At 27.4% G+C, this 14,266-nt stretch overlaps 2 protein-coding genes across 2 annotated transcripts; one reads left to right on the forward strand and one right to left on the reverse strand.

Moving 5' to 3' along the window:
• The first annotated feature begins 2,956 nt into the window (after positions 1 to 2,956).
• LOC122712153 (microsomal triglyceride transfer protein large subunit) lies at positions 2,957 to 12,657 on the forward strand. Its single transcript, XM_043931556.1, has 5 exons — positions 2,957 to 3,658; positions 5,027 to 5,050; positions 8,113 to 8,306; positions 9,427 to 10,083; positions 10,544 to 12,657. The coding sequence occupies exons 1-5, from the start codon at positions 3,592 to 3,594 to the stop codon at positions 12,284 to 12,286; spliced, it is 2,685 nt and encodes an 894-aa protein (XP_043787491.1). The 5' UTR covers positions 2,957 to 3,591; the 3' UTR covers positions 12,287 to 12,657.
• Positions 12,658 to 13,095: 438 nt separating this feature from the next.
• On the reverse strand, positions 13,096 to 14,266 carry LOC122712127 (growth/differentiation factor 2-like). The gene has a single exon (XM_043931512.1). The coding sequence runs from the start codon at positions 14,207 to 14,209 to the stop codon at positions 13,190 to 13,192; it is 1,020 nt and encodes a 339-aa protein (XP_043787447.1). The 5' UTR covers positions 14,210 to 14,266; the 3' UTR covers positions 13,096 to 13,189.

Genomic DNA, 14,266 nt, shown 5'->3' on the forward strand with positions numbered 1-14,266 from the left:
TCTGAATGCTCATTCTCATAGTAATACACAATAAATGTATTTATTAATCATTTAATGAGTATTTCAATCATATATTTTATTTAATTATCAAATAATATAAAAACGGACGAAGTATTAGATTCTTTTATTGTTCATTATGTACAAAAAATAATTTAAAAAAATTATAATACAATATAATTTAGAAAAATTATAAATTAATAAATAATAATAATAAATTAGATTGAAAAATTAAGATTGCTCGAGAAATAAAGATTGATCCAGAAAAAAACAATATGGGTAAAGGTTCAATAACTGATAAGAATATTTCCGCAATCTCTAGAACAAATTTGTAGAACATATACATTGTTCTACAAATTATTTTAATATATTTTGTATTTAAATGACAACCATTATGTTTTCCTATTATTTGTCATTAACTATGTATCTAATTTGATTACATAGTTTCTTTTATTATATAAGTTTAAAGAAATTTTTATAAAAAAAAAGTATTCTTTAAAATTATTATTTTAAATATTTTTTTTTTTAATGTAAAAAGTTTTTATTTTTGAATTTCAAAAATGATACTATTAGAAACAATAAAAATAATGAAAAATATTTTATATTTTTATTATATTTTATTATTTTTATAACATTAAAAGATATTTTTTTATATTTTTTTTTTATTTGATATTATATATATATTAATTATATATGTATAATATATATAATATTTATAATATTTGATGAAAACTATTAAAATTAATTTAATTTAATGTTCATTAAAATTAGAAAAAATATTTAATTACGATAAAGATTTTTTTTTTATATATTATTATATAAGATTTTTTATATATTATGAAATTATATAAAGAATATCATTATATTTATAGAGTTCGAAGTCTAGAAATGAAAATAAATATAAAATTGTTAAATAAAAATTGCTTAAGTCTTATTTATTAAGTTATAAATAATTTAAATTTTTATTAGATGAACTAAATGACACGATGCGTCTTATTATGCTGCGTATAACAAAAATAAAATTATCTCATTCTATCTTGTCTCACTTCGTGCATGGAATGCAAACTTGACTCATGTATTACTTAATAAATAAGCCTCAAGTAAAATTTTGTATATTATCTTTTGTATTTGTTTTTTTGAATCTTTAGAATCGAAAAATATCTTTTAAATATATTCCATGATAATAATATTAATTATTAGCAAATATTTGATAAATTTATATAGAAATAATATAAAGTAACATTATTAGATAATATTTCCTTGATATAAAATTTTATTAAATTTTGACATAATAATAATTATATAATAATCAATATAATATTTTAAAATATTTCTATATTGACAACATAAATAACAAAATTTTTTTTAGTTCTTAGTTCTGGATTTATATGATAATTGTTTTTCCTTTCTCTTCATTTTTTATAATAATGCAAGACATTATTCATAATTTATTATTATTTTAACAAATTCTTGCATGTTTATTTTAATCTTTAGATCGTTGATCGTTATATATATCTACTTGCTAAAATTTTCGCTACAAAATGTATATATATTTACAAATGATGGAATATTTATCATCTATTAATTTATCAATCATTCATTTCTTGGAATTTTAAGTAATTTTAAGATGAAGTATAATCTGAAATTATAATAATTTAAATATCGGAAAAAGAGTAATTATTAAATATAATATATAAATTTATTTTATATATTATATATTATAAAAATTTTATATTATCAACTATATTTTATTAGACAAAAATATTTAAAAAATTTAAAAAATATACATATATAAAATTTATAATATATAATACAATATATATAAAATTTATTATATATTGCAATTATTTATTTTTATTCATGAAAAGAATTGAAAGAATTATTCATGAAAAGAATGATTGTATTTAAAACAAAGAAAGATTTTCGAATATAATTAATATTTTAAATTTCATAATTAATTTATAAAAGTAATAATATAAATATTTATTTTATACAAATTTTTAAAAAATCACTAATATTTGAAAGGAACTTATTCCAATAAAGTTCAATGATTTTCAAATGTTTGCTATAGTAATTCTACGCGTGTCAACGTTTAACGTCTAGTGCTTTGACCCCATTTGAACTTTGCAGATAACTAGTTTCAAGATTTCTAAGCAATCTTATGGAAAAGTTTCATCCTAATAACGAACAATTTATTTATTATTATAAGATTCAACATTTTCTATTTTAATTAAATCTTTTACAAAAAAAATTTTATTTTGTCATTCTTCTTTTGCTTTATTATAATTTACTTAATTTTTTATATAATTGTAGAAATTATACTTTCAATTATTAATATTATAAAAAAAAGAAAATAGTCATTATTTGTACGATATTATTTAATATATTAAAAATTATATTATTTACGAATAATTTATTGAAATATTATATATACATTATGGTTACATAAATATTATTTAAAAATAATTTGTAGTTATCAATTTAAAATATAAAGTATATGAGTAAATGAAATTAATTCAATATATTATTTGTTTATAAAGTTTTTTATTTTTATTATAATATTGTAATATTTTATTATATTCAAGAATTTTTTTACAATTTTTTTAATAATTTTTTTAAACTTAAAAAAAATATATTATTTATATTATATATATTTTTATATACACAACAGAATATATATAAACACAAATATTAGATTTTTTTTAAAATAATTCGAATAATAATTTCGTGAATTTAATAATATTAATATTAATATTAATAAATAATATTGATTAAAGTATAAGAAAAGTTTTAAAAATAATATAGGAAATCCATTTGTCAATAGTACATTTTTGTTAACTACTAATATCCTTCTATTTATTAAACATAAGTAATTATATAATTGTTAAATACAATTAACTCAATATTTCTCAAAAATCAAGAACCAAGAATTTTCATTATCTTCACGGTGTAATTTTAATTCACACAATACAATTTAAAAAATTATTGAAACAACAAGAGTTCACTCCATAAACACAATTCAAAAAATTCTCTTGTACTTTATTTCAATTTCACTGCACTAAAAAGTCTGTAAAACTCAATATAAAATAAGTAATATCTAATCGTTGTGATTTCACAGTGATAATGCTATTGTATTTTTATTGAAATTATAAACTTACATATATTTTTAAAGATATCCACTCATTGAATCATACAGCATTATCAGTGTAAATTGTAACAACTTTGCAAAAAATGTCACATAGACATAGAAAATCAACAATGTTTAATCCATTTCGTTTCCGAATGTATCTTGTCTCTAAAACTAGATCATCAAATATCCCCACTCTCCGATTCTTCCCCTTCCATTGTGGGAAAAGTTCTGGTGGAGGGGATTTGTACATGGTCCTCGTGATATTGCAATGTGGAAGGAGTAATGGCTTCGCGTAGAGTGGAAGGGAATGTCAGAGATGGTCGCGGAGTTCGATAACGCAGGCTTGTCCTGTCTAATTACTCGGAATTTACTCATAGAAGGAGTAGAGAACGTAACAGCGTAGAACACGATAGAGACTGGAATAATAGGCACAAGGAAGATCGTCCGTGAAGAACAAGCGAAGAATGGCCTGTTCAGAAATGCCGGTCACCACGCTCACCGTCTCTCTCGTTTACCTTCTGGCGCTCTTCGGTGAGTTACCAACTTACTTGGTTGGTCCGCCTGCTTTCACATTTCAATCTATCATCCCACTTTCCCGCGTCTGTCATCCCCGCTAATTTCGAACTTTTTCGCGATTTAACCATCGTTTGTTAAAATGAACGGAAAAGGATAGAAGTATTTGATGTTTGTGTCAAAGTTGTTTAGAAGTTGATTTGTATTTTTAAATGGAATCAAGGAATTTAATTTTAAAAAATTATTTAAATATGTAATATATTTAGGAAAATGTGTTGTTTAAAATATTTGAGAATAAGAAAAAAAACAATTTTATTAATAATATTAATTTATTAATATTTTTCTTCAGTAATAAAGAAAATCGATAATTCTATAATTAAATTATTAAAAACAAAATATATAATATAATGTAAAATCATGGATATTTTTTTTCTTAATTTAGATTATTAAAATCAATATATTAATATACATACATCAAAATTCTTTATTTTAATTTATATATATAGATATAATTATTCATTACAATTTTTATGTATATAAATTCCTGATAATTTTTTACTTTAAAAACTGAAATAATGAAATAGAAATATTATCGCAATTATAATTCATATTACTTACGTCAAATTATAATGTTTTAAAAATAATTTTTATATTATCTATATAGATAAGAAAAAAACTATTATTTAAATTTTTATTTTTTTTGTTAAAAATTTTTCATAGAATAATGAAGTATTTTAAATTCATTTGATTAATCATAAATAAATAGAATTTTCAAAATCATTTTTGCAAATTTAAAATCTTACTTATGAAACTTTATTTTTTATGGAACATCATCTCTTTTTTATTATACCATTATATAAATATCTTAATAATTATATAATATATAATTATATAATTTTATAGTTATATATAGTTAAACGAACATTAATTTCAACATTAAATCATAAAAAATTAATTCTTTGGTTCTCAAGGTTACTAATATAAATATTGTTCCATAAAATTTTTCATTAAGGAATTTATACATTATTATACATTATCAGAAATTTATACATGTTATGGAATAAAAATTCATCATTTTTTTAATTGAAATTAAAAAAAATCAAAAAATTTAGTAAAAATATGCAGTTTGAAAGGAAATTAACATACATGGAATTTGATGAATCACATAAAATTATCAATGAAGAATTTCTTTCTTTATATATTTTCAATCCTTTTTCGGCTCTACTTTATACGTGTTTGGTTAATCGAGGTTGTGTCCTTCAGAACACTGACTCGGTTGAAATAATTATTTTATTTAACAAAAAAGTTGCTAATTGAACAAAAAATTATTTTTTAATCACTCTATAATACATCGAAGATTTTCCTAATTAAAAAATTTTTTTTCAGGTTCCTACTGTCAAATGGCACCAGGTAAATCAATATTTACCATTTGTTTTAAATTCACAAGACATTTCAGGAAAAAAATTGAGGAAAAATAAAGAATAAAAGATGATATTTTTAATTATACATTATTTATGATAATATAGTAAAATTTTTTAGTAAAATATACAGTTGAAAATATTATATAAGTCAAGGTCTATAAGAAAGAAATAGAGCTTGTTTGGCGAGATAACTGATCTCCTAACAAATGTAACTTAGTATAAGACAGATATTTATGATAGGATTTAATTCTATTTAATATTGATATTTTTTCTTAAGATTTATAAATTGATTTAAAACATTTATTATAAGATTCAATAATAAATAATACGAATTTTCGAAATTATTATTATTTTTTATAATTAGAATTATAAAATATAAAATTAAAAATATAAAAAATAGAAAGATGAATCACTTTTAAATAATTCTAGATTTCTCATTGAAAAGTACCGCTTAAGAAAGTTTGGAAAGTAGATGCAATTTTTTCTCGGTCTAAAAAATCAGATTTACATAATCCGAAAATTATTACTTTGAAGAAAAAGTTATTAATCGAAGAAACATTAAAAACAAACAATTAAATAACAATTAATAAACAATTTTTATCACAATTGAAAAAATCTTTGTTGTACTAATTTTTTCGTATTTTACTAAATTCACTATTTTTTTTAATTTTTAATTTTTACCATGACATCTAATTTTTTAATTTTAATTAAAAATTTTATTATTATTTTTTTGATATTTTTTGTAGTTTATGACGATTATTTTCTACTTAATTTTCCTTTTATTTTTTATTGAAAGAAGTTATTAATTTAACACAAAAAAATGTTCGCTTTTAACGGCTTGTCCTTATGATTAGCTCAATTACATGAACGGAGGTACCATTTCCGTGTCTTTGTCGTGTAGCAGGGACTTCGTGAATTAACGGTGCCTATCGTCCGACTGTGTGACTATGTGTGATTTGTCTACACAAACAAAGAATACCCCCCTGCATATGCATGCATCTCTCTATAAGCCACACAACGTGTCTCGTCGTTTTTAGAAGAGCGATCCAGACTGTGACGATTCTGTGTACGTTAGGTATGCGCATGCCTATACATCGGGTGATTCAAAAATATTAATTTCTAAAATAAACAACGTTGAACAAATGAATGCAATTAGTATCTTACAACTACAATCGTTTCCTTCATTTAATTTTAATATCAAAAATTGAGAAATTCCGTTTTACAAAATCAATTTAAGAAATATAAAAATATATATAAAGAATAATAAATATAATTAAAATATAAAAAATTTAATATGCTTCTAAAATGAAAAGAAAATCTGTTGATGAGATGAAAAATGATATATTACTCTATTATATTGATACTGATTTCAAGGAATACGTTTTATTAAATCACTCGAATTTCAATATTGTTAATTAATACTTACTTCTATATTTCTCTTATTATGTAATTAATTTTTATAAGTACAACTTTTAGTGCTCGAATGGTTACAATATTTTTATATATAATAATACTAAATAAATAAATATAATTATTGTATAATTTATTTTTCTTATTTTTGTAATATTTTCGCGTCACTGTGTATAATCGTGTGAACTTATTTCTCTTGGTATACCCATATAATCTATATACTTAATATGTGTTTGTATTGAAACATCTTATATATGTTTTTACAAACATGTTATTATAATTATAATTATAACTAGATTTTAGTCTTTTTTTAGAATTATTATTTTCTCATGTCAGACTAATAATGTAGAAAGTAAAGATATTTACTTTACTTTTTCGGTATTACGGTAAAGTGATTAATTATGAATTGATGAGTTGAAAGCAGATTCATAAGTTGATTTTCAAGAGCAATATCTGCATTAATAAGCATAATACAATTAAGAAAAAGTTTCTGTGTATATTATTTATGGATAATATTTAAAACAATAGTTAAAAATAGAATATTATTTAAGTTATACTTTATATAATCATTTTATTTAAATTATTTTAATTTTACTTAAATCCATTATGTATATATATTGATAAAAATGTTATTTTGGAAATTGGAAATATTTAGAATTAGCTAATAATTGTATAGTATATTACTATAATTATATGTATAATTTATTGATAAAATACGATAATATAAAAAAATTCTAGAAAAAATGCTTGTTTAAATTTTTTAATATATACATATAAATTAACTTATTATTTCGATAATGATTTAAAAAGAAATGAATTATTTGTAAAAATGAGTTTTTCAGAATTAAATATTTTAAATTAAAAACAATAAATAAATCTAAATAAATGATAAAAGAATGGAATGTTAAAAATTGTACATTGAAAGTAAAATTATTTTTATATTACATTCATATTTTCTATATGTACATATAACGTTATCTTTGATTCACGATCAGATTGAATTAAGAGGAAATTACTAATTATATATATATAATATAATTACATATACATATAAGTAAGAATATTTATATATATATATATATATATATATATATATATAACTAGAAGAATATAATTTTAATATAATTTAAACAATTATTTATTTAAATAAAAATATTAATATAAATATTATTTTTCTATATTCAAAAAATCAAAAAAAACTTTTTATTTGTATATACAATCACACGATAATTAACACTTCACAATTCGAATAAAACTCATCATTTTTACTGCACATCTTCTTCTCCATAATATCACTAAACGGAAAAGAAAAGAACAAAAAATATTTCATAAATTCACAATCGTTTCATAAACATCGTACATAGTTATCACGCATAAACGATACCCAACACGTCCACTAATACCATACTGTTTATAGGACCACACTCGAACACACAGTCAACTATCACTGTGTTCCATCGGTTTATAGACGTCATTCAAGAGTAACAATATTAGTCAGTCGACCAGTGATTCTCTACCGGATCGCATACCAAAATTGTTATGCGTTGGTCGAGTGGTTTCTTTTTTAAATACAGGATTTAATAGAATTCGTCATTGTTATATTATTGATCATGTACTGGAAAGTGTACGTGATTGTTGCAGCTGTAGCCGGAGCTACCAGAGGCTGGCAATTGGGAAGCGGGCTGAAATATAAACTAACAACGACTTTGCTATTTAGCGAGGCAGCTCCATCGAAATCCAGCGGAGATGTTGGCTTTCGTTTGACTGGCGAGTTGGACGTGACTGCCGCTTGGCGGAAACCGGATGATCGAGATACCTTCTTGTTGAGAATCGAGGTAAATATTTTTTTGAATTTTGAAATAATGAAAAGGAATTGAATAATTGAATTTATTGTATAATATTTAGTTCATGTTTTTATTAATTTATTAATATTTTATCTTTATCTCATTAACTTGTAATGGAATACTGATATCTTTCGCAGTAATAATCGCAAGCTTATGTAACTTTTTTGAAATTTTATACTTTTAAATTAGATATAACATTTGAAAACATGATTATTTTTCGGAATTTTTTTTTTTATGATTTAAATGATTCAATTTTTATGCTTTTTATAAATCATCTTGTTTAAAAATATATTATTTATTACAAAATAAAATGTATTTTAAATTGAAAATAAATAAGTTATGAAAAAATGTCAGTATAAAATTGTGATAACCTTTTTTTGAAAGATGAAAACATAACATGAATGATATTAAATAAAATATAGAATTATATATTTTTAATCATTTTCATGTTTTCAAAATTATTACTAAAAATAATTTTTAATTTTTAATAATAAATTTTTTCATTAATTAAAATATATTAATATGATAAACATAAAATAAATTATTTATATATTTAATTATCTATATATATATGAATAATAATAAGATAAATTATATTATAAATTATGTCTTTCAATCATTTTTTTACGATAAATGAGTAATTTCTTTTTTATCTCATGTATTTATAAACTTTTTATCTAAAGTGTTATCTTAAATATATATATATAATGTAAACTTTAAAATATAAATTTTAAGTCTTCAAAATCTAGTAGAAACTAAATATTCAAATAATTCTATTTAAATAATAAAATTATATAAATAAAGATTTGTCATGATATCAGTGTTATCAGTCGATCGCAACAATACTATCTATTTTAAATGTCAACGCATAATCACTTTCCAAAAAATATTTGTTGAGCATTAATCATTCAAAATGTTTGCTTTTTTCAATTTCACGCTTTATTCTTTTCCTTTTCATTATCCCAATTTTTATTCAAAATATGATAAACAATTTTTTAACGTATACTTGCCAAGAGAAAGCTTCAAAAATTATTATTAACAAGTATTATTTAAATTATTATCATTTAAATTAATCTCATTACTAATAAAAATAAAACTTTGCCCAAAACAGCTTCATCATCCGCAACTATGGATCAAATCTCGAAGGGCACCGGAACCGGAAGGATTCATCGAACACTCCTCCAGAGTAAACGCCCTAGCAAAGAATCCTCTTTTGTTAGTCTGGAGGAACGGAGAAGTGCAATCAATCTTCATGGACCCCGCAGAAAGTGTCTCTTCGGCAAACTTGAAACGTGGCCTTGCCAGTCTCCTCCAATACAGAGTGTTCGACAACGACGTTGAAGAACGTGACGCTTCTGGTCTCTGTACCGTGATCTATCACTCCCTCGGACCCGAAACAGTGGGAAAACGAAAAACATCCTGCGAACAAAGCACTTTACCATCAAAGAAACGACATCCAAATCCATCGTTCGACGTAAGAGTGTCGAGTAGTCGCAATTCCACGTACGAGCTCACGCAAGACCTGCTTCTGCCCAGCTTGATTCGTGACGAGGAGAGGCACAGGATGGTACTGGCCGCTAGACCGGAAATGGGCACCATAGTTACGTCAGAGAGGACACTCGAACTGTTGCCTGGCACGCTCAACGCGAAAACCGTGCAAGCTGATACCTTGAAGCAGGCTGTTGCTGCTGTGCAACCTGGATGTAGGGAGACGAGTATCGAACTGCAATTGGAGTCATTTGCGTGCCCTGATAGCGGATGTCCGACGGTTAGTTCGAAGAATTTTTCTTGTTTCATTTATTTCAATTATTTTATATTTATTGTGCTTACCTTCTCTTCATCGTTTCGTAATAGTTTAATATAAAATCTGTTGTCTAGTTGCTAAAAATCAATAACGTGACAGAAAACGTTATAATTATAAGGAAGACTTATAATTATCTTCGTTTAAATCAAAATGTTTGTCTACCGTTTCCTTTTCTTTATTTATTTATAAGAGCAATTATTTATTATCATTTTATCTTATCAAGACAGTATAAAAAATTAAAAAATGGATTTATTATAAATTATAAAAATAAATCAATAGAAATGAAAATTTATTAATTTTCTTAAACATTAAAGATATAAATATAAAATATTTATATAATAGAAAATTTAAAAAAAAGAAGATAATATAAAAACTTACTTTGGAATAATTGTTATCTATCCATTTTTGTATTATATAATTTCAGATTGAACAAACAATCGATGAGTATCGCAACGCTTTGGAGAACAACGCTTTGGGCACAGGAAAATCCGCCTCTGCATTCCTCAAGTTAGTACCTCTAGTCAAATCAGCTTCTCCAGACGAGCTTTTGAAAATTTTAAAAAGTCCTCGATATCGTCAACTAAAACCACAACTATTGGATATATTTGGTGTGGCCTCAACTGTGGCGAGTCATCAAGCAGCCATGAAGATTCTGAAACAAGATGAAAGAGGCGACGAAACCGAAAGATATCTCTGGGCCCTGTCCTTATCCCCAACACCAGATGCAGATATCGCCAAAAATATTCTAAAACGATCAGAAGAGACTAATCCAAACGATAAAGTAGCAGAAACACTAGCCCTAACTGCAGCAGCGATGGCACGCCATCTAGGATCTCCAGTTGCCATCGAAAAAGCAAGGACCAGCTTAGAAATTGGCCTCGACAGTTGCACAGGAGAAGAATGCAAATTAAAGTTCCTTAGAGCTTTAAGAAATTTAAGAAGCAAGACTGCGATCCCTAAGTTGCTAAAATTTGCAACAAGTGAGGAAAAATCGCTCAGCATTGCTGCTTGGAAAGCTTTAGCGATTCTACCCAAAGATTCAATTACATCTGAGGTGAAGAAAGCAGCCAAACGTGTTTTCTATCAAATAGGGGGACCCAAGAGGGACAGCAGTGCTAGAACTCTGGCCTTAGATATTATTCTCGAAACAGGTCCATCGAAAGAAGACATTAGACACCTTGTGGAATATTTGGCAGGCACAGATCCTGCATACGAGGTCCGCAAGTATCTCAGTCAACGATTGGAACAGCTTTCTGAAAAAGATCCTCAATTAGCCAAGGATTTGAACGAAGTTTTAAGTACAAGTGGAAAAGATATCGTTAATTATAACGTGTTTTCCCAAAAAGGTTTAAGCACAGCATTCACTAGAAGCTTCTTAAGATCACCAGACAGTAATGGATCACTGGTAACCATTCAGGAAATCAATTCAGGATTGATGAAACGTGGAATAGTAGATGTGATTCTCCAAGTCGAGGACCACGAGGAGGCGTTATTCTCTCTTGGCCTGTTCGCAGGAGGTCTAGGAAGCTTCGTCTCGACGTCTGAGGAAGAAGATATCCAAGACAACGAATCTGCTACAGCAGGAATGGAACTAGACTTCTTGGGAGTTGGTATCAGACCATTCGTTTTCTTCTCTGGTCAAGGGGAACTCATGGGCCACGTTTGGTCTGGTACAGCGTCTGAACGGACTCCAGCCTTCCAAGCCTTGTCTGCAATCCATTATTACAACGAATACATTCCATTGGCCTCAGGAATCGTGGTTGAGATTGACGTTCAGGGTGCGGTTAGCTTTGATTTAGCTGGTCAGATTCAACTGAGTCTATGGTCCAGAAATGCCCAGTCTCTGGTAGATTTGAAGGCTGGAGTGGTGATCCAAGGGGGAACAAAGGTGCGATCTGACTTCGTGCAGAGCATGGCTGAATTCTCCATGACCATGGAGCCCAAATTGGAGTTGGCCACCGATGTAGACTTTTCTGGACCAGTGTCTTTGTGTATGAAACTCAGCCAACCGGAGAACGTGGTTAAGTATCAAGTGTACAAGGTGGAAAGAGTGGCTGGAAGTAGGCATAAGCTGAGGAAGACTAGGAGGATAAGGCTGCATAATCCTGGTAAATCTTATCTGTTGAACAGAAAGAATAACGAAATGTGTTCGAAGATTACTGGTTGAATGAAGACTGTTTGTTAAAGTTTGTCATAAAACTTTATAAAATATACAAAGACGATTGTAAAGGATATCAAATTCTTCTTTCATGTGCATCTAGTGTAATATGCGCAGAAAGAGAAACAAAGATGTGAAACAAAGATGTAGGCAAGAGATTTTTATTATTGTGTAAGTAAGTATAATTGGTGCATTTACAATTTTCGAGCGAGAGAAATCTTATTATATGAAAATCAAGTCATTCCAGTGGTTAATTTGTTTCACGATTCAATTTTGATTTAAACATTTTTTTTTTATAGTTACATAACGATTTTATAATTTCAAATATTTTATTTGTTTCTATTTTTACCTTATATTTTTTATTTTTTGATACGATTTAATTATTTAATTTTAAAATAGTTTTTATATTTATTACTTGCAAATAGATATAAATAATATAAATAGAAAAATTTAATCGATCATAAATAGTTAAAAGTATAATGGTTAAAAATGTTTTTCATTTTTCCTCGTGAATTTTATAATTTATAAAACTAATAAATAAATAATAAATATTTTATTACACAAGAAATATTTTTACTCAGATATAATATAATAAAAATATTATACGTATTTGTTGAAAAATATTATATTCTATATAATCTAATCTAAAATTTAATAAATAAAAAAAGATTTGTGATATATGATATTATAATGATTAAATAAAATCGAGCATTAAAATACATTATATATTTTCTACATCAAAATGGAAATCTCATTTTTTAAATGTCAGAGATTAATATATTGAGGATCGTTTCTGCGAGAGGAAAGAAAAAAAAAAACTCAAAATAAATGAAATAAATCGATCCAAATGTAACATTAAAAAGAAAAACGCCTCTCTCTCTAAGATTAACTCACACAATCCCGAATCCCACTTCAACGGCAGCCACATTCAGCGACAACCATGTCCTCGTACCCATACTGATAAGTCAACGTCCCACTAGCGTCCAGATACAACAGACTAGTAGGCGCCAATCTAGTAGGCACACAGCAAGCCCTCCCAACTGGCTTGCTTCCACCCTGATCGACGCCCTGAAGCGCCCCGTGCACCAACGTCTGCACGATCGCGTGTTTCGTAGGGCTGAGATGGTCACCAAACGGGTAGAAACACTTTCCAGAGCACTGGTAGGCCTCGTAACCGGGGGGAGCGACGACCCAATCGTCATATGCGATCAACGCGAAATCCACGTACATGGAACGCCTCCTGCACGAGTTCTTGCGCCTTCTTCGAGGCCCGTCGGCCTCCTCCGCCTCTTCGTCTTGGACGGATCTCCGTGGACGCTTCTTCCTCACTTTGGCGTAGCTCAACAGCAAGATTGGGCCGTCACCGCAAGGATGATAGCCAACCCTGCCGTATACCCGAAACCTGACAACACCGCCACCCCTCGTGGCAACCGCCGAGGTCACGTTGAAGGCCCTCCAACTGTCGTCCCTCCTCGATCTGCAGCTCTCGAAGGTGTCCATGTGGTCGAGACGTACTCTGAGGATGGAACCCGCGACACCGAGCAGCTCTGCCACCTCCAACACCTCGTCGGGATCGATAGGAGGCACCGAGAACACGAGAATTTTCGCTCCATCGTTGATCGGACCGGACACGTGGATTGGCTCCAACGCTCTGACTATGTCCACGTCCGATCTGCGATGGTACAGCTCCAGCATGTACTTGGATACGACTCCTCGATACCTTCTGTGACTTTTTTCGCTGGCCCTTCTGTTCGTTTTGTTCGAGAAACGATGGAGGACGGACGGGGACGAGGCTGGAATCGAGAGGTCGAACTGGATCGACGCTTTGGCGTGCACCCTTGGCGTTTGCCAGGAACGAGAGCTTGTTTTCCATAATCCGTAGACGCAGAAGGTTCCCAAGAGGATTAGGAAGAGGTACTGGGAGGGATTCATTAATGGATGGTTTTTTTTTAACGATAGGTTTTTTTTTTTTTAAGAGACTTTTTTCAC

The sequence above is a fragment of the Apis laboriosa genome, unplaced genomic scaffold (genome assembly GCF_014066325.1).
Source record: "Apis laboriosa isolate Shangri-la unplaced genomic scaffold, ASM1406632v1 scaffold19_cov150, whole genome shotgun sequence".
Classification (NCBI taxonomy): domain Eukaryota; kingdom Metazoa; phylum Arthropoda; class Insecta; order Hymenoptera; family Apidae; genus Apis; species Apis laboriosa.

Bases quoted from the DNA above. Each gene is read 5' to 3' on its own strand.
- LOC122712153 (XM_043931556.1), top strand. From the start codon at position 3,592: ATGGCCTGTTCAGAAATGCCGGTCACCACGCTCACCGTCTCTCTCGTT. The intron at 5,051-8,112 runs GTAAATCAATAT...TGATTGTTGCAG, and splicing joins CTACTGTCAAATGGCACCAG to CTGTAGCCGGAGCTACCAGA. The intron at 10,084-10,543 runs GTTAGTTCGAAG...ATATAATTTCAG, and splicing joins CTGATAGCGGATGTCCGACG to ATTGAACAAACAATCGATGA.
- LOC122712127 (XM_043931512.1), bottom strand. From the start codon at position 14,209: ATGAATCCCTCCCAGTACCTCTTCCTAATCCTCTTGGGAACCTTCTGC.